This window comes from Nerophis lumbriciformis, linkage group LG08 (assembly GCF_033978685.3).
Source record: "Nerophis lumbriciformis linkage group LG08, RoL_Nlum_v2.1, whole genome shotgun sequence".
In the NCBI taxonomy this organism is placed as follows: Eukaryota; Metazoa; Chordata; class Actinopteri; order Syngnathiformes; family Syngnathidae; genus Nerophis; species Nerophis lumbriciformis.
In genome coordinates this window covers 34,730,149-34,751,137 of record NC_084555.2, presented here as the reverse complement: position 1 = coordinate 34,751,137, position 20,989 = coordinate 34,730,149, and the positions used below count along the sequence as shown (strand labels likewise).

General features: G+C 38.5%; 2 protein-coding genes across 6 annotated transcripts in view; one reads left to right on the top strand and one right to left on the bottom strand.

The window, feature by feature from the left end:
• Window positions 1–13,949, top strand: part of flvcr2a (FLVCR choline and putative heme transporter 2a) — a 47,719-nt gene extending 33,770 nt beyond the window's left edge. For all 3 annotated transcript variants that reach the window (XM_061968745.2, XM_061968744.2, XM_061968746.2), the window contains 10 exons: window positions 305–446; window positions 1,178–1,318; window positions 4,339–4,406; window positions 4,517–4,620; window positions 8,463–8,573; window positions 8,869–8,974; window positions 9,041–9,152; window positions 10,638–10,699; window positions 11,601–11,704; window positions 12,780–13,949. In XM_061968745.2, coding sequence (XP_061824729.1) covers window positions 305–446; window positions 1,178–1,318; window positions 4,339–4,406; window positions 4,517–4,620; window positions 8,463–8,573; window positions 8,869–8,974; window positions 9,041–9,152; window positions 10,638–10,699; window positions 11,601–11,675 — 921 coding nt within the window. In that variant the 3' untranslated portion in view covers window positions 11,676–11,704; window positions 12,780–13,949. The remainder of the gene's footprint in view (window positions 1–304; window positions 447–1,177; window positions 1,319–4,338; window positions 4,407–4,516; window positions 4,621–8,462; window positions 8,574–8,868; window positions 8,975–9,040; window positions 9,153–10,637; window positions 10,700–11,600; window positions 11,705–12,779) is intronic.
• Window positions 13,950–14,134: 185 nt separating this feature from the next.
• Window positions 14,135–20,908, bottom strand: erg28 (ergosterol biosynthesis 28 homolog). Of its 3 annotated transcripts, none has more exons than XM_061968747.2 (6): window positions 20,661–20,908; window positions 20,417–20,563; window positions 16,237–16,327; window positions 16,032–16,150; window positions 15,869–15,949; window positions 14,135–15,300 (listed from the first exon to the last, which is right to left on the bottom strand). In XM_061968747.2, exons 2-6 carry the CDS (start codon window positions 20,547–20,549, stop codon window positions 15,212–15,214), a joined length of 513 nt encoding a protein of 170 aa, XP_061824731.1. In that variant the 5' UTR covers window positions 20,550–20,563; window positions 20,661–20,908; the 3' UTR covers window positions 14,135–15,211. The 3 variants fall into 3 exon arrangements, with proteins under 3 accessions (XP_061824731.1, XP_061824732.1, XP_061824733.1); XM_061968748.2 differs by having other exon boundaries at window positions 20,677–20,908; XM_061968749.2 differs by lacking the exon at window positions 14,135–15,300 and having other exon boundaries at window positions 15,370–15,949.
• Window positions 20,909–20,989: the final 81 nt, after the last annotated feature.

Here is a 20,989-nt window from a genome sequence, read left to right as displayed (position 1 = left end):
GAATTTGCTCATTGCTATTTTTATGTTTTTGTGCATTATTTGTTGCCGTCATCATTAAACGAACAGGTTACTCATCAGTTACTCAATACTTGAGTAGTTTTTTCACAACATACTTTTTACTTTTACTCAAGTAAATATTTGGGTGACTACTCCTTACTTTTACTTGAGTAATACATCTCTAAGTAACAGTACTCTTACTTGAGTACAATTTCTGGCTACTCTACCCACCTCTGGTGACAAATGCTGATATACTCTCTTTGAAGGTTTGTGTTTTTCAACCTGTCACTTTTTTTTTGCCTTGCAGATGGGCATTGCCATTGGGTTTCTGATCCCGCCCATCCTTGTGCCTAATGTAGACGATATGGATGAGCTGGCACGCCACATTAAAGTCATGTTCTACATCAGCGCTGGAGTGGCCACTGTTGTCTTTATCCTTGTGGTCATTGGTAAGTCCTCAAAGGATACAATCCTAGTTAGGGCTGGTGCATTGAGTACACATCATGTGAGCTAAGGTTAAAGTCAATCATTTCCAAAGTCATGTAAGGAACTACAAGCAAAGGGTCATGTTCATAATTTGTGTACCAAGCAATTTTCTGTTCACCCTTTCTGCAATATTACAGTTCATTCATCGGCTAATTCAGAATATTTCAGTGGGACTTCTGTGGTGCCCCTCAAGCAACGCTGCTCTCCCAGAGCTTCTGCAGTAATTGATGGAATTGTCCACCTTTTTGATGGGATATGTTCTGACACTTTGTGAAACACTAGTAGGGGCCGAGCCTCAGCCTTAGATAGCAGTAAAGTCCTTGACAGTCAGGGAAGGATTGCAACAACTAACCACAGGTCTTTTTTGTTTATTTCCCTGTGACTGGCTGCTGACCTGTTCAGGGTGTGTCTGCCTTTTACCTTGAGTCAGCTGGAATGGGCTCTAGCTCCCCCTGTAACAGTCAACTGGATAAGCAATATGTGAAATTGACGTGTGGCTAAACACATATCAATTTATGTCCATATCATTGTGTTACATTACCGGTAATTTTCTGACTTTCTTGCTTTCTTGTAGAAATAAGAACGTTTTTGTATCTCTGTTAGGTCCTCAGTCATCATCTCAATAAATATTAACTGTCAACCTATCGGCATTTTAAACCAATGGTATAAAAAAAAGCTCCACTGTGTCTTCTAGTGTTTCAGGAGAAACCAGAGCTCCCTCCCACACAGGCTCAAGCTCAGGCTAGGTGCATCCCCCCAGAGCAGTATTCCTACGTGGGTTCCATTTGGAGGCTACTGTGCAACAAGCCCTTCATGCTGCTGGTTCTCAGCTATGGTGGGTTTCTAACATTTACACCTACACCTGAACTAGAATTATTGCTTCGCTTTATGATCTCATCATGCTATTAGTGTTGTTTGCTTAATTGTTTAATGCCAACAAATTAAACATTAGCAACTGTACTTTTGGTTCAGCACCACGTTTGGCATCTAAATGACAATAATCCAATTGTGACATCTATCCAACAAATTTCTTCCGCTGATCTGGTTTGTAGAAATTGTGCTGTAACACACATTATATTAAAAAAAAGTGGACACTTAAGGCCTGGTCTACTAAAGCAGGGGCATCCAAACTTTTTGACGTGGAGACCAATGTTCCCTCTGATTTTTCATGTATGTGAGCAAACGCAAAAACTCACTGAGCATTCAGTGGAGCCCATGTGAGCAACATCAGATGTGCACACTGTGGCTACACCAGCAGCACACCTGTCCCAAACCTGACTAAATAACAAGTTAAATCTCCATCCATCCATCCATTTTATACCGCTTGTCCCTTTCGGGGTCGCGGGGGGTGCTTGAGCCTATCTCAGCTGCATTCGGGCGGAAGGCGGGATACACCCTGGACAAGTCCCCACCTCATTGCAGGGCCAACACAGATAGGCAGACAACATTCTCTTATTATTATAATCAAATGACAGCAGTCATTTCCATTAGGTTATTTTCTAATATAAGTGTTTAGGCCCACTTACAATGACAATAACAAAAAATATTGTTTTTCATGAACTGTGTACTTGTATTGTTTGTCTGGGTGGAGGTCCTGCTTTGGAAATAATTTGTACCCCTTTCAGATATTGCATTTAGTTCCCATTAAAACATTCACATGTTGCACAATGAGATGTAAGCAGGGGATCATGTGTACATTCCTGCAACTTCCTGTTTGTAAAAAATATATTTGTATTAGTATTTATTTAATATACTAACAGCATTTCATGATTAATATTTATAAATTAAGATTCCTAATAAATGACACTAGAATAAGCACACATTTGATTGGTAAATCATAGTGTAACGACCTGGAATTACACTTTATGTGTGGTGTTGGAGTTGTCCGACTTTTTGTGTGGCTGTAAGCGTATCACTGGCTAAGTGCCATATGTGCATGTGTTGGCGCAAGTGAGAAAGAGCGAGCGGCTGCTGTTGATATAACAAAGTTGGTTTTGGTCTGGTTTGTACTGCAGAAAGTGACAAGTTTTGCTAGATATAATTTTTTTTACTAATGTTTTGGTGATGTGTTTATGACCGACAATAAAGAGTTTTGCTCAGTAAAGTGATCGATGGAATTTATGTCCTCAAAGCGTCTCGACAGACGTTACAATATTTGAACAATGATGACGAAAACTGTTTTCTCTGTCGTGTCCGTGTCGTGTCGAAAATTGTTTTGCGCTTATTTTTTAATTTGATTTTGTGATTTTTTTTTAGTCCTTTAATGGTATGTACGTAGTTTTTCATTGCATTTTCAATGATGGTAATGAGAACAGTTAATTATCTACTAAAAAAACAAAAATTCTGTGGTACCTTACATGGGACATGTGAGTGTCAAAAAGACAGCCAAAAGAGTTTGGTGGATTAGAATAAATCTAAAAATAAAGTATCGTGTAGAAATGCAACCAATTGCAGTAAATGTAATCTTGATTTAAAAAAATATATATTTGGGTTGTGCTTGACAGCACTTAGTGCTGATATAAATGTTCTTCTTTTTTTCCCAATTTACTTTTTTTTCTCAAAGGGTTCTCACATCCCTTTCATATGCACCATCGCAGTTATTGCCGGTGTTTTCTGCACAACGCCTCCGTCTTCCATAGGGCACATTCGACTTGCTTAAAGGTTCTGTTGTAGATTGCACTGGAGAAGTGCTTCTAATAGCTCAGAAAAGATGTCACAGATTATAGTTGTGTGCTGCATGTTCTGACACAGTGCAAAACACCAAAGGTTGGAGGATGATGTCATGGACGGAGAGGGAAATGTTACAACCTGTTTAATTAGGTTCTTCTCTGTTTAGTTTTTGGGTGTCTTTGTGGTGTTTTTCGACTTCACTTGCAGTTTTGCACTCTTATTTTTTATTCCAATTCCTGATTTGTTAGTATTATGTTGCTTTAGTTTAACCCCTGCTTCTGAGTGCTTCCCTTTTCACCTGCTGGTTGTTAGTGTTGATTATTTTCACCTGCTGTTACTGGATAAGCGGTAGAAAATGGATAAATGGATGGATGTTACTGAGCACGAGAGGACTATTTAAACTGGTCTCCCTGAGTTGTTGGTTGTGGGAGGATTGTATGTTGGAGGTATGAACATGGTTAGTTATATTTTGGAGATTGTTGTTTTTTGTATATCCTTTTGTTCAGAAGCTTTCCCTAGGCGTATCCCTACTGCACTCTGTTCTTCTGGACTTTGGAACATTAAAATACTCGTTTACCTGCATGCTGCCTGCCGCATCCTGCCTTTTTGTGGGTCATGCCCCTCGTTACAAAGAGCAATCCTAACAGGAAACTCTTTTGCAGTTGTTGTATGTGCAACTTTTTAGTTTGCATATGCTATTTAACACTTATGTGGGATCTTGGTAGATCGGGCCCTCAGTCTGTAAGGAATTGTTTTCAGAAAAGCCTCCTGAAAAGTCTTGCCGGATGGGGAAATCCCACACATGCTTACGTTGCTTTGGCATGCAGGTGATTCTGCACTCTGTCACTTTACTTTTATTACTGCAGATTTAATGGTGCTGTTAAAGCATCATTATGGATGCTACCGATGTCACAAATGTATTTTATCAGCTCACATGTTGATATGAAGATGTAATAGAACTTCCATGTCAGGTCGGGTGCAGGTTCAATTTGGGAGGTTCTGTGGAGGTTTTCTAGTAGTAGAAAGTCACTATTTTGTTGCTACTGATATCTATTATATTTGTATAAACGTTCTGCACACAGTTGGTATGTCACAAAATCAGGTTAGGGTTTTAACGTTTTTAAGGATACAAATGAATATGGTCGTATCAATACAAACATAAGTTACTTTTCTATTTATTTGCAGGACTTAATGTTGGCTGCTTTTATGCTGTCTCTACCCTTCTGAACCGAATGATCATTGAACACTATCCAGTAAGTCTCAGTATGGCCACTGTTGTCTTATGTGGATAAGATGAATGCAAACTGTAACATACATATTTTATTACCTATGAAACCAGAGATGCCAATGTTTTTCCTCTTAGGGAGAAGAGGTAAATGCAGGCAGGATTGGTCTGACCATTGTCATTGCGGGCATGGTGGGGTCACTCATATGTGGCATTTGGTTGGACAAGACAAAAACCTACAGGTAAGATCATATTTCTTGACATTTATGTTTACTATTTCAAATATACATTCATTAATGTTTTTGAACTGTATACGAATGACTGCTGCTGTCATTGTGGTTGTATTCAGCGTACAATACTGGTATATTAAAAAAGCCCAGATGCTACACAAGGTTAAATAAGCTGATCAAGTGTCACATCGCCCTTACCCTTACCCTTATTACCCTTATGCGGTTATGCAAAATGTATTTTACGTGGTATTGACAAAGAGCATTTAAAGAATATGTTTATTACACTGACATTTACACATATGGTACAGCAGCGGCTTCTTTTAGCAACAATCATTGTCAAGACATCTAATCGAAAGAAAAAACAGGCGCAAGAGGAAATCACGCCTAACTTTTAAATGTCTGTGGCACAAATAGGACAGTATGACTTTGGTCATCAATTGTATGGTTTGTGGATCTGTGATATCTGTAATACTAATGGATCCACAGTCAACTGTTATTTACCGTACTGTAGTCCTAATCCTCTCGAGTGGCTGTCTAAACATTTGTTCACAAAGAGAGCAGCACTAAGAGATTCTCTGCAAAGTGGACAAATGAGCGGGTCTGAGTTTTTGTTCTGATGTCCATCTCTGCTTATCTAAACTGACAGGCGTGACTCGTGTAGTCCCCTTGTTTCTCATCTTGTTTTCTGCATTAAACTTGGAATATATCTGAAGCGCAGTTTTTAACCGCAAAAACAAATTAGAAATGAATTTGTCTGTTTTGACTTGATAAAGTGTTTGGATTCCTCAAATTCCTTAGCTGTCAAAGTAGCCAGGTTCACATTGATTTTATTGAAAGGACTGTTATGTTAACAAAACCAGTATTTCATGCATGGTTGTACAAGAAACTACTGGACCAGAACAAGCCTGTGTAAATTGCTCGTGCTATATTCAAAATGAACTCGACACTCTTGCATACACGTATCCCCCCTCCCAAAAAATAGGGGTTTGCCAGTCATAATCAAATATTGCTTTCAATTATAGGTAGAGAAAAGTTAGTTTGCATAATACTGTATAGTCTTGTGAGTGTGGATCCCAAAAATGTAGAGACAGAGGCGAGCAAACAGTCAATTCCTCAATCAACAAATCAACAAAAGACGATGGTGGCAAAAAGGTATCTCACCCTGAAAAAAACAGGCTAACATAAAAAGGGTGTGCAAGGCTGTAGACTGGTCAGAACTGAAGCAAGAGTGGTACCCTCGGAAGTGGCCAAGAAGGCAGTGCAGCAAATGGACGTCGTGGAACAAACTGTGAGGTATCGCCACTCAGCTTAAATAGCTGGAAGACTAATTGGGGCCGAGGGTGCACAGTCTCCTGGAGCCAGTCACACGCCACACTGTAGGAGAGAGAGAGAAAGAGAGGCGAGAAGAGCAGGACCACAACAGCAGGGGACAGAATGTAACAAGTACATCACTATTTCTGAAATAATTTCTTTCAGAAGCCCATTTCTCATTTGTAGTTTTTAAAAATACAATGAGTTAGTCATTGGAAAAAAGAGGGGAACGTCCAAAGTTATACAATTTAGACTTCAACCAAAATGTTCCTTATAAGTCAAATAAAAATTGCTGTTCAATCTGGAGATGACGCAAAATACATGACGATGTGAGACTGCAGCTTTCTTCGGATCTAAACAAAATGTTCCTAAGCTGTTGCCTGCCATTGGATGATATTTATTGTTCTTCAATCATTTTAGCTAATCGATGCTAACATGCCATTTAGGCTAGCTGTATGTACACATTGCATCATTATGCCTCATTTGTAGGTATATTTGAGCTTATTTAATTTCCTTTACTTATGTCCCTGTGTATTTAATTCATATTTGCATGTCTAATGACACCTTATCTGTATATAATATTGGCTGCATTTCTCATAGTTGTTTGTGTGCCATGTTGTTCCAGACTACAGCAAATGTTACCTAACTTGCAAAGATTATAATAAAATCCATTAGAAAAAGACAGCCTGCCGTTTCCTTAACTTGGACACACATCTATACTTTTGGCAAATCATTTTCAACCCATATTCAGACAACATATTTGATGTTCAAACTGATAAATATTTTTCTTTTGCAAATAATCATTAACTTTAGAATTTGATGCCAGCAACATGTGACAAAGAAGTTGGGAAAGGTGGCAATAAATACTGATAAAGTTGAGGAATGCTCATCAAACACTTATTTGGAACATCCCACAGGTGAACAGGCAAATTGGGAACAGGTGGGTGCCATGATTGGGTATAAAAGTAGATTCCATGAAATGCTCAGTCATTCACAAACAAGGATGGGGCGAGGGTCACCACTTTGTCAACACATGCCTGAGCAAATTGTTGAACAGTTTAAGAAAAACATTTCTCAACCAGCTATTGCAAAGAATTTAGGGATTTCACCATCTACGGTCCGTAATAACAAAGGGTTCAGAGAATCTAGAGAAATCACTGCACGTAAGCAGCTAAGCCTGTGACCTTCGATCCCTCAGGCTGTACTGCATCAACAAGCGACATCAGTGTGTAAAGGATATCACCACATGGGCTCAGGAACACTTCAGAAACCCACTGTCAGTAACTACAGTTGGTCGCTACATCTGTAAGTGCAAGTTAAAACTCTCCTATGCAAGGCGAAAACCGTTTATTAACAACACCCAGAAACGCCGTTGGCTTCGCTGGGCCTGAGCTCATCTAAGATGGACTGATACAAAGTGGAAAAGTGTTCTGTGGTCTGACGAGTCCACATTTCGAATTGTTTTTGGAAACTGTGGACGTTGTGTCCTCCGGACCAAAGAGGAAAAGAACCATCCGGATTGTTGTAGGTACAACGTTGAAAAGCCAGCATCTGTGATGGTATGGGGGTGTATTAGTGCCCAAGACATGGGTAACTTACACATCTGTGAGCGCGATATTAATGCTGAAAGGTACATACAGGTTTTGGAGCAACATATGTTGCCATCAAAGCAACGTTACCATGGACGCCCCTGCTTATTTCAGCAAGACAATGCCAAGCCACGTGTTACATCAACGTGGCTTCATAGTAAAAGAGTGCGGGTACTAGACTGGCCTGCCTGTAGTCCAGACCTGTCTCGCATTGAAAATGTGTGGCGCATTATGAAGCCTAAAATACCACAACGGAGACCCCCGGACTGTTGAACAACTTAAGCTGTACATCAAGCAAGAATGGGAAAGAATTCCACCTGAGGAGCTTAAAAAATGTGTCTCCTCAGTTCCCAAACGTTTACTGAGTGTTGTTAAAAGGAAAGGCCATGTAACACAGTGGTGAACATGCCCTTTCCCAACTACTTTGGCACGTGTTGCAGCCATGAAATTCTAAGTTAATTATTATTCTTTTTTTTAAATAAAGTTTTTGAGTTTGAACATCAAATATCTTGTCTTTGTAGTGCATTCACTTGAATATGGGTTGAAAAGGATTTGCAAATCATTGTATTCCGTTTATATTTACAACTAACACAATTTCCCAACTCATATGGAAACGGGGTTTGTAGTACGCCTTCTCAACGAGTGACATTGAACATAATCAAACTGGTCATTTAAGCAGCTCTGCCTGCTTTTGCATTAAATAATGCTATCTACAGTATATTACCATTCGCAACATTTGAAAAAAGTTATTAAGTTCCCTGTTTTGAAGTGGTTTGTGCAAGTATGCTGCAGGATTGAGGTGATTGTTGATTAACTTTTGCACAATTATAAGCCTGCTCACAGTATTATATTTAACATTTTTGTTCAAGTCAAATCCGATTAAACAGGATTTATAGGAAAATAACATGCATTTGTTGCTTTGCAAACACTTAAATGTGCACTCTCTCCCCTCAGGCAGACTACGCTGGCCGTGTACGTCCTCTCCCTCATTGGGATGCTGGTGTACGCCTTCACCCTCAACCTGGGTTACTTGTGGGTGGTGTTCGTTACAGCTGGAGTTTTAGGGTGGGTAACTAACCATTATCTAATAAAGGCCTGCAAGTCACTCAATGTTCAGATATGTCGTAGGTTGCACAATGTCACATGTGATTTTTTTTTTTTAACACAACACTGCTGCTTAGTAAAAGTAGGACAAAAGCCAACCACATGATTTGTTCCCGCTTATTGCAAAATATGAGCGGATTTCTCCAATAGGAATTCCTTTGTGAGGTTTACTTTGTTTGGTATTGACCAGGTGAAATGTTTTATCGCTATGTACCTGCTTCGTGTGTAGAGGTTGAGCATCAATGTGTTGCTGCAGCTTCTTCATGACAGGTTACCTTCCTCTGGGCTTTGAGTTTGCAGTAGAACTTACCTATCCAGAATCAGAAGGAACCTCATCAGGACTCCTCAACTGTTCAGCTCAGGTTATATTCACTCGTCCACTACAACAATGTCGATGAAGACCATAGTGTAAACTAATTTTATTTCAGATCTTTGGAATCATCTTCACCATTTCCCAGGGAAAGATAATAGACAGATGGGGTACTTTGGCGGGAAACATCTTCCTGTGCATCTTTCTGCTGATAGGAACTGTGATGACTGGTAGGCTTCAGTTGACTTGCCTTGCAAAACATACCAACAGGGGTAAAAACCTTTTAGAAAAAAAATATTTGTATTCTGTCAAGTGACTTTTTTTTACCTCTTTACTTTTGGTGAACGAAGTGGTGGTCAACCCATCAATATAGCTACCGTGCAGCAAAGTATGCAAACTGAGTATGCAAGGGGCTTAGATCATACCGCTAAAAGCAGATACAAGCTTTGTACCGAGGATGTCGTTGTGGCTTGTGCAGCCCTTTGAGACACTTGTGATTTAGGGCTATATAAATAAAGATTGATTGATTGATTGATTGACAAGCAAAACCTAATTAACCTGAGGGATGAGTTCGAGCGGTAGTGTCAACCCCTCATAAGCCACTTTGTGACCAGTCTGGGTGCGCTGGTATCTCCCCGTAGAGGGCCCCTGATGCGCAAATACTATAAGGACTAAGAATGCATTGAAATAATTTCTTTCCACTTACCCCGAGAGGGACAAGCGGTAGAAAAATGGATGGACGATGAGGTGGCGACTTGTCCAGGGTGTACACTGCCTTCCTCCCGAATGCAGCTGAGATAAGCTCCAGCACCCCCCGCGACCCCGTATGGGACAAGCGGTAGGAAATGGATGGATGGATATCTTTGTAGCGCCCCCAAGAGAATTTTTACCCAGGCATTTGCAACGTTTAAACTGTATTTTAAGCAGCATTAGGCTGCCATCTAGTGGTAGTATTGAAAAACTGAATCTTTTCTCATTGCTTTTTTATATAATTGAGAAAACGTCCATTGGTTAGGACTAAGATTAATTTAAAGGATATCTATGATGACTCATCTACATTTAAAACAATAAATTGTGGTCTAGATAATATGTATTAAAAATGTTTACGTATAAATTGTGTGTAATTTTGCTACAGTCTTATTTCCTATAACATCACAATTTTTTTCCCAGACACGTTAAAAAATCAACTTCAAAAACAGTGTGAAGACTCACTCAGTCACAACATTAAGTACACCCTCTCAGATCAATACAGAGCTGTATGTATAAAAACATTGCTTTTAGCAGTATTAATTTCCTTGCGTGTCACCAATATGATGCACATGCCAAGATTAAATGAAAACACTTCTTTATTCTCCCCTTTCCTGTGTTTCCTCAAACTCAGCTGGTTTCATACAAAGCTTTTCCCCCTCTGGCTGAGAACTTGACCTCATGTCCAAATATGTACATCTACCTCACTGTGATGTCACAATGTAGCCAGACTGCAAATCATCGCGGGCAGAGGCATTTAAAACTGCGAGCAAGGTCGCGCCCAAATGCCTGAGCCTTATGATTTGATGCTTTGGCATCGTTTAATACGAGTATCCAACATTGTAACATTTATGAGTCAGAAAAGATGTTAGTCATCATAGGTCTTCTTTTAAGACCTCAAAAAATAATTCCTGTAACAACTCTAAAATGGTTGGATGCAATAACTCCCTCTTTTGTGTTTATCAAAGGCTTTATCAAGTCTGACCTCCGGAGGCAGAAGGCCAACCTTCAGGCGGATGGACAAATCAGTGTAAGTACATCACAGATGGCATCTTCACATCCCCCTAGAGCAGTGTTTACCAAGCTTATTTTTATCCAGACCAAAATTGCCCTTGTGATTCCTCCATATTGTAATTAAAACTACATCAACCGACATGAATACTGTGTGCAAAAAAAAAAAAGAAACCTCTTCTTCTATAAAAATAACCCACCACTTATAATGGGTCATGATACTAAGTTTGGAAAACCCTGCTTTAGAGGGATTTTTTGTAGCGCCATCTTTGTGCTGAAAGAACATCAAACAAGCACCATTGGTTGTTTTTGGCTGTGGGCCTCACATCGCATTGCACTGCTGCAGGCATGCACATGAATGAATAAACACGCTGCTCTGTCAACATGTTTGAAACAAGTATTCACTCTGCCTCCTCTAACAACTCTGCAAACTGTTCTGAAGGCAAGCTTAAAATTTGCCACAAAGAATGTGGTCCAATGCTGGTAAGATCACAGTTTTTATGCAGCAACACAATGGACTGGCGGTACCCGTGGCTTCAGCATGTGAGGCGTGCTTGCTTTGATGAGGGGGATAACAACTCCTCTGCTTCTGCTAATCAAACACCTTTTTCAATAAGGCAACACATGAGTCTTGAGGGCTGACTAATTTAAAACACTTAACTTCCCTGTTACCTCTTAATTGCAGCAAAAATGTAAAACACCAGCAACCCTGCACACACAGAGCATCATTAAACTGTTTCCGTAAGTTAAACAGTGAATTGAATATTACAAATATGTCCATACTTAAATACAATACTGTTCTAGTGGACAGGCAGTGAACTATTTGGGTGTGCAGGGATTTCTGGGCTTAAATCGTTGCTGTTGCATGAAAAGTTCCATTGGGCCCTCTCAGGGACATGACACCCAAGCTATTATTGCAGCCTGCAGGCTCAGAGACGTCAGTGCAAGAGTTCGAGGGCACATCTTGCAGCAGCCCCTGGCAGAGGCAGTCTTGACATAAACCTAACAAAACACACCTAACAAGGTAGGGACACACACACCCTTTTCATAAACAAATACACTTGTTAACCTTAACATCAAATGCAAAATTGTACGCCAGCTGAATTACCTAATCACATTTAAATGTTACATTTAGGGCTGCAGCTATCAATTATTTTAGTAATTAGTAGTAAACTGTAGTTTGTCCGATTGAGTATTCAGATAAAAAATACTTTGTAGCCTCATGTGTATTTTAGGGAAAATAGGTGAAATTAACAACACTTTTCCTGTGTGCCCTAACCTTCATTTTATTTTCTAATAAATGCACATCAACAATGAAATTGCACTTTTAAGATGTGTGCATTAATACAAATAAAAAAATTATAATTTCCGCTGTTTGCCAACACTGATCACAACACCCACACACTACCGCTCTCATGTGCAACTTACTGTAGCGGCCATGCGGAAATTATGTCCGCATACTTTGAGTCCCGGGTACTCCTTGCGGTCAGGATTTTCGACACAGTGAAATATATAATGTATTCCTTAATAAGGTTGATGGTGATTATTATAGCTTACACTTAAATTCATAAACACTAGATCCACATGTGACTTTGTAAGATACAAATGTTTCCTGAGCCTTTTAAAAATGGTTTCTTAATCTGAAATGAATTTGAGAGTTACACTGTTGCATGATATTGTAATTTTGGTCTCACTGATGCCTAATCAACAAGCCAGACTTTATACTCCAAACCAATAGGGGGTCAGCATATAACCTGCGAGTAGCAATAACACTGCAGCTTTTTGTAAGAGTGGAAGTTATAACAATATAAATGAATCTATTGTATTTGTGTAAACGCTCTGATTGGTTCCTCTTTAGAAGAGATTGTGATGTTGATAGTTTTGTTTAAGATCCCTATGAGCTGCTGCGTTAGTCACTATTCAATGTCAAAATCGTTTTATACAAGTACAACTTTAAGGCAAAAGGAATACACTCAAGAAATAACACAACATTCAAAATAAAACAGCTACACATTAATTACTTACAATCGTTACACTAGCATAGATCACACCATTGAAATACAATGAACCGGATCCTAATTCCTTTATGTTCTTTCCAGAAAATGGCTGCCGTTCTAGATGAAAGCATCGCTCCCCCTGTAATCTTGAAAGAAGAAAAGCTTTAAATGGGAATACAAGAAGTAGTCGCCATGCCTTGTCGAGGCTGATTGGTAGCTGTACCAACCGAAAAACCTGTTGGATATTTGTTGCACTGTGCAACACCATGTGCCATGAGGACATGAACGTAACACTCTTTCATACACTTACAACGCACTTCAACCTCAAATATCTTCACATTCCTTTGTTTGCAGATTGCATTCCAAGGCGTTTTTTAATTTTTTTTTAAACCTTTTGAATTAGTGTCAATGTTGTGTTATGTCACTACTAATGAGCAATGTTGTAAAGTTCTGCATGTTGCACTAATGGCTAGCATTTCGGCCGCACTGTCAGGACATGGAGGGGGATCAAATCTCCGATGGGGCATCTTTGTGTAGAGTTTGCAGGTTCAATGGAGTGTTTCCTCCCACATCCCATGTGAGGTTAAGTCTCTAAATTGTCCATAGGCGTCTATACGTTTTCTGTGATTGACGGGGAACCAATTTAGGGTGTAGCCAGCCTCTCACCTAAAGTCAGCTGGGATAGGCTCCAGCACACTCGTGACCTTAATGAGGACAAGCGGTGTAGAAAATTGATAAACATTAATTAGAGCTTGTTCATGAGCATCAAATGTGTTTGTTCCACTTTTGACAAAAGAATTGTTTAAACGGTCACTTTTCATGACATCATTAAGAAAAAACCTTCCTGATTGACATGACCCGCCCCTAACGTGACGAGCTGGTCTCATTTATACAGCCACCACTTTAAGGAGGACAGCGTTGTCAGAAAAACAAAGCAAGCCTCACTTCACAGCTTAAAATAAAGCCTGGAGCTCTGCCAACAAACTGTCAATCAGCTACAGAGTTGGGGGCTGTATGTTTATTTTGTTTTTATTTAGCAAACAGGCCAACTTAGTTTGAGGTTGCTGTTAAAGTGAGTGTACTCTTAGTATTGTAGCTGACATAGCTATGCTAGTTTTAACATTTTTGTCCTCCTGTCCCACTCCTTAATTTTTGATATCGTATTTGATATTTGGCCTTTTTTACGGCGGATAAGTGCAGGGTTACAGTGTCTATGTAAAAAGTAGATAAAGTGTACACTTGGTCTTCATGAGGCAGGCACTGATCATCATGCTACTGTATATAATAGGAGGGCTCAAAAAATCGATTCACATCCAAATTGCGATTTTTGTTTATTTTGACTCTAAATCGATTCATAATTTTTAAGCCAAAACTAAATTGTATGCCAGCAACCAAGAGGAGCTTTTGTAACCTGTTTTGAAAAGGTTTTGTTATGATTTATATACCAAATAATATATTACAAAAATCGTGTTGAATCGATACTGAATAGAATAGTCACCCCAACAATCAGAAGTAAATTTTATTGAATTGTTGGGTGGCCAAATATTCTCCCACCTCTACTGGACAAACACAGCACATTATAATTAAAGCTACTTTTCAAATACAGTAGGACCTTAATATATGAGATTAATTGGTTAATATGATGAGCTCCTGACACACTAGTGTCTCAAATCGTCTCCTATAAATTAAAATCAATATAATTGATGCTTGCAAAAACAGCACAATTTTAACATCTAAAATGTCCTTTAAAATAGAAACTATCTTTAAGATAAGAAATATTGAATGAAAAACAAACTACAGTAGTTGTAGCAAGTAATGAAATAATACAGTATTTATCTTGGAGAGTGGACTTCTACAGTATCTCCATTTGAGCTGCTTCTCCGTCAAACACCATCAGCAGCTTCTCCATATTTTTTATGGATACATTTCTGCCGTTCATATATTATTTTAACAATCTCGGCTTGCTTTGTCAACTCATTCTGCTTTACTATGGTGCACACTAGTAGTGATCTGCTGAAATTTCTTTAATTCAATGAACCTCAACTTCTTTCAGTATTCTCAGCACTGTCCTTCACATTCAATTTCTTCATTTCCATGGTTAGAAAACAGTTGTGTCAATATCTTGCTGTAAGCTAATGGTAGCGAATATGGCCGGATGTTGTGGTCGGCTCTTACAAGGTTGACTGTAACATTTGCTATCCCGACAAAGAGCAATCATGCATTTAACAATTTTTTTTGCCTGCAACTTAAGACATAACAATTAGCCGAAAGACAGTTCTTATCTCAAAACACCCTTAAGTTAGGGCACTCTTAAGTTGAGGTACCACTGTACACCTTCTTAGGGTAATTTAGAAATGTTAGAAAACCGTAGAATATGGACCTTTTAATGTGATTCAACCTTTTCTTTGTTGAAGCTTTTATTTTAAGTACTGTTTTTAGAACATTTAACAAGGACAGCTGTGTTTTACTGTCATGGCATCTGGAAGGCTTTCTGCCTGCCATAGTGGATCACGTGGACGTATTACCTCTGAATTCTACTGATTGCAATATCTGATGCTGTGCATCTTGTGTACACTTAGTAGTCGTTTTGTCCTTGCTTTACTAAAAGTGACCTCCTCAGGACCTGGAAGACAGAAGAAAAAACTTGAGGATAGATTTCTGCTTCACTATGCAAGAGGAAGAGGCACATTGGTCATTTTGCACAAGAATATCAATATATTTTATTTAGTAAATTGTGCTTTACTATTACACTCGTTACTCTAGTAAACTAGTAGTGTGCATAGTTGGTTTTAAACTTGTTTTATTTAATATGTTGTGGCTCGTTTGTTGTTGATGTAATTGTTAGTGGTGCTAATTTATCATATTGTGGAATTTATTGACAAAGCTGTGAAGTAGCTTTGACAGCTCGTCATTTAAACACATTCAATAAAGTATTCTTCTAGTAATTATCTGACTTTTGACTGGAGTGGAATGATTTTCATGACACTCAAAGTAAACACGAATGAGTTTGCAGTTTCTTTTCCATTCTTTGAATGAATAAACCTTTTAAAAAAGACTTTAGAATTCATGTGATCAGTTCTGAGAAATCTTGAGTCCCTGTAGGAAATAATCAATTGACATCTGGGAAACAGCAAACCACAATCCATCCAAACACATCTGGTGGACTCTTGGGCATGAGAAAATTCAGTTACGTTTCTTCTGTCGTGCTACAAGTTCCTCTGGATTTTCTGAAAAACACTGGAATCCAATCAGCATGGCTATGACTGAGAAACCTGGAAAAACAAGTGTTGCTTGCATTAATTCCATGCAAGGACAAAAAAGGTTTATGATGTTGAAATTAGAAATAATACTTACTAGCCACAATAAGAGGTGCCATAACCCCGATAGTGAGAGGTGCAGTTTTGTAGATAAACGTCTCGGACAGAAAATGACCCAAGGCCAATACAAATGTCCACAAGGTGACGTGATACAGCCTGCAGAAGCCAATGTGACACATTTACTGTAAGCTTGACCACAAATACAAGTCACAGCAAAACAATATGCAAATGGGACAGCTTACGTTCTGTTCTGGATATCAATGGCACAGGCACAGCGAATGATAGATGACAGCAATGTCCAAATGCCAAACGTCCGGGCCTGAAGACCATTGACTAAGGAAAATGGTACAAAGGTGGAGATAAACATTGTCAGTAAACCTATAAGAAAACATTACAATTATAAATGACACAGTAAATAACAGTATAGATCCAAAACTTGTGAAGTTCAAAATGAAGTTGTTACTTGGAGATGGTAACAATCAGGTAAGTGACTAACATAATAATCATATCTTTGTCTCTTTCAAAATTTCACATCTCAACCTGGCACATTTACGTTTATGCTCTGTTTGTACAATACTGACATCCAAGTATTATTAATACTTAGGGGGATCTGTTTATTTATATTCATATAAATTATATATTATTTACTATTAGTTCATTTTAGATTTATACCAAATGTTATTTTTGTTTGTGTAGTAGTGTCAAACTCTTGTCAAACTTTTATTAAGTGCAACATCGCAATTATGACTGCCCTCAGAGGGCTACTTGTAACAGTTATTACAGTGGGTATGTAAAGTATTCAGACCCCTTTAAAATGTTCACTCTTTGTTTCATTGCAGTCATTTGCTAAAATCAAAAAAGTTAATTTTATTTCTCAATAATGGACACATTGATAGAAAGAAAAAAATAGAGCCAACGCTTCCCATCAAATCTGATGGAGCTTTAAGAGGTGCTGCAAAGAGAAATTTCAAACTGGCCAAAGATAGGTGTGCCAAGTTTGTGGCATTATATTCAACACGACTTGAGGCTGTAATTGCTGCCAAACAAAGGTGCATCAAACAAAGTATTGAGCAAAGGGTCTGAATACTTGCATGTATTTCTTGAGTTGTTTTTTTTAATACATTTGCAAAAATGTCTACATTTCTGTTGTTTTTTTGTCAAGATGGGGTGCTGAGTGTACATTAATGAGAAAGAAAATGACCTTTTTTGATTTTAGCAAATGGTTGCAATGAAACAAAAATTTAAAGAGGTCGTAATTATTTCCGTGCCGACCGTATATATGTGAAGTGAAGTGAATTATATTTACATAGCGCTTTTCTCTAGTGACTCAAAGCGCTTTACATAGTGACACCCAATATCTAGGTGACATTTAAACCAGTGTGGGTGGCACTGGGAGCAGGTGGGTAAAGTGTCTTGCTCAAGGACACAACAGCAGTGACTAGGATGGTGGAAGCGGGAATCAAACCTGGAACCCTCAAGTTGCTGGCACGGCCACTCTACCAACCGAGCTATGCCGCCCCAATATGAATATAATCCACATTACTCAATTTATATAGGCAACTCTTTTTGACTATTATATTTTAAACAGATTGATGGATAACTTGCTTCTTCATCCCAAGTGCAGCACTAAGACTAAAAAAATAATTTGTCCCACACGCCATCAGACTGTACAACTCTTCTCTGGGGGGCAAGGGGATACTAGGATGACAGGGGATGCAAAACAATAACAATACTGAAATAAACTGCAACAAAAAACAGGGCAATTAACAGTGCAATAACAGTGCAATACTTTTTGTATAACATGGTCACTAACTGCCTAGTTTCTCTTGTTATATTTTTATTTTACTGTTATATTTTTATTCTTATTGTTGCTTTTTATTTGTATTCTTATTGTAATATTTTCTATTTTATTTCCATTTCCAGCAAGCAACACGTCAATAATGAATAAAACAAAACATGTTCTCGACCAAAAATCACTTCATATTCTCTACTGCTCGCTAGTGCTACGATATCTGAGTTATTTTGTAGAAATATGGAGAAATAATTACAAAAGTACACTTCATTCATTAACGGTGTTACAAAAAAGATCAGCTAGAATAATACACAATGTTGGATATAGAGAACATACAAATCCTTTGTTTATTGAATCAAAAATACTGAAATTCAATGACATAGTGAGTTTGCAAACAGCTAAAATTATACACAAAGCAAACTATAACCTGCTACCCAAGAATATACAACAATTCTACTTAACAAAAGAGGAGAAATATAATCTTTGAGAAAAATGTTATTTAAAACATTTGTATGCACGTACAACACTTAAGACCTTCAGTATATCAGTATTTGGAATTAAATTATAGAATGGATTAAGCAAAGAAATCAAACAGTGTACTAATATGATCCACTTGAAGAAATTCTTCAAACTTAAAGTGTTTACAAAGTACAAAGAAGAAGAACCATGATAAACATTCTGAATGTATTTCATCCATCCATTCTTTAATTCTCAAAATAATCTTACTTATCTCATCATATGAAATATGACTTACTTCACCAATTATTATTTATTTTTATTGTGATTACTTATGGAGTATATTGTGAATAAATTGAGAACAGGAAGTGAAGTTTTAGCAACTGTTATGTAAAAGAAAAGGGGTAGGATTAAATAAGCTCTGCTTCTTCCTACTCCTTTTCGAACATGTTGAAAAGAGAAACTGGAAATTGTGATGTATCATGTTGTATGCATGCATGTTCGAAATAAACTCAAACTCAAACTCATTTATACCCCCATTATTTACTTTTTACTTTTTAAATTTGATCTCAATTCTGTACACTGCTGCTGGAATTTTTATTTTCCTGAAGGAACCAATGAAGTACAAACCCCGTTTCCATATGAGTTGGGAAATTGTGTTAGATGTAGCGAAAGCCATTTATCAACAACCTCCAGAAACGCCGCCGGCTTCTCTGGGCCAGAGATCATCTAAGATGGACTCATGCAAAGTGGAAAAGGGTTCTGTTGTCTGACGAGTCCACATTTCAAATTGTTTTTGGAAATATTCGACATCGTGTCATCCGGACCAAAGGGGAAGCGAACCATCCAGACTGTTATCGACGCAAAGTTCAAAAGCCAGCATCTGTGATGGTATGGGGGTGTATTAGTGCCAAAGGCATGGGTAACTTACACATCTGTGAAGGCACCATTAATGCTGAAAGGTACATACAGGTTTTGGAACAACATATGCTGCCATCTAAGCGCCGTCTTTTTCATGGACGCCCCTGCTTATTTCAGCAAGACAATGTCAAGCCACATTCAGCACGTGTTACAACAGCGTGGCTTCGTAAAAAAAGAGTGCGGGTACTTTCCTGGCCCGCCTGCAGTCCAGACCTGTCTCCCATCGAAAATGTGTGGCGCATTATGAAGCGTAAAATACGACAGTGGAGACCCCGGACTGTTGAACGACTGAAGCTCTATATAAAACAAGAATGGGAAAGAATTCCAGTTTCAAAGCTTCAACAATTAGTTTCCTCAGTTCCCAATTGTTTAGTGAGTGTTGCTAAAAGAAAAGGTGATGTAACACAGTGGTGAACATGCCCTTTGGCACGTGTTGCTGCCATGAAATTCTAAGTTAATTATTATTTGCAAAAAAAAATAAAGTTTATGAGTTTGAACATCAAATATGTTGTCTTTGTAGTGCATTCAATTGAATATGGGTTGAAAAGGATTTGCAAATCATTGCATTCCGTTTATATTTACATCCAACACAATTACCCAACTCATATGGAAACGGGGTTTGTACTATCTATCTAAAATCGTAGGTCAAAGTGATTAGCAGATATTTAAGTATTTATCTTTGATAACCCAAGCTTTAAACATTGTGTTGCATGGTCAGGTAATATTAAAGTGTAGGACACATGCAGTGAATTTTTCTGCCATAATTGAAAGAACAAATACATATAGCCAGAAAGTGCTTTATTATTTCCAGCCTTTTGCAGGCCAAATTAAATTAAAGTTAAAGTACAAATTATTGTCACACACACACACTAGGTGTGGTGAAATTAACCTCTGCATTCGACACATCCCCCTTTTCACCCCCTGGGAGGTGAGGGGAGCAGTGAGCAGCAGCAGTGGCCACGCCCGGGAATCAATTTGGTGATTTAACCCCCAATTCCAACCCTTGATGCTGAGTGCCAAGCAGGGAGGCAATTGGTCCCATTTTTACAGTCTTTGGTATGACTCAATGACATGGCAGGCCAATTTAAAATATGTGGCAAGTCATAACTGGCCAAGGCCCTGAGTTTGACACCTGTGTGTTTCACTGTCTGTAAATGTGGCTGATGCAGCAAAGTAATTTCCTGGAAAGTAAAGTATCTATGAAGTATCTATATTACCAACAATAAGAATGACTAATAATGCATCTATCTTACCAAATTCGGGCGCACCCGTGTAGAGCTTCTCTGACAGGAAGCTGTGATCTCTGAAGCTCTGCGCAGTGTTTCCCATGGCGATGACAGACACCATCACCAGCCAGCTCCGCAGGACGTTTAGGAAGCGACTCATCTCTTCTGTTGCTCCTTTTTTTGAGTGGTTTCATTCCACACAAGCATACATACACATACACATATTTGATGATTTTGCACAGAGGCTGGCTGTGGCAGGTGTGAGTTTTACCTGACAAGTGAGTTACCTGAACCGAAGGGTCACTGAGCTAGCAATGAAGTGATGCACCCGGCAAAGAAGGCTAATGTTACTTAAAATGTGGCTTCTAAATGGCATTAATGGTGGATTTCACTTTCCAATCTTCTGCGTGTCAAACGATGATGTTAAAAAAAACCAGCATGTAAAACAATGAAGATACTCAGGACATATGATATTATCGTCTTGCAATAGAATGTGTCTATCCAATGACAAACTTGAGGGAATGGTTCCATCCAGTCAAACCATGACTTCGATTGGTCTGCTTGTCATTTTTGGGTTGGCCCACTTTTGTTTTTAACCAA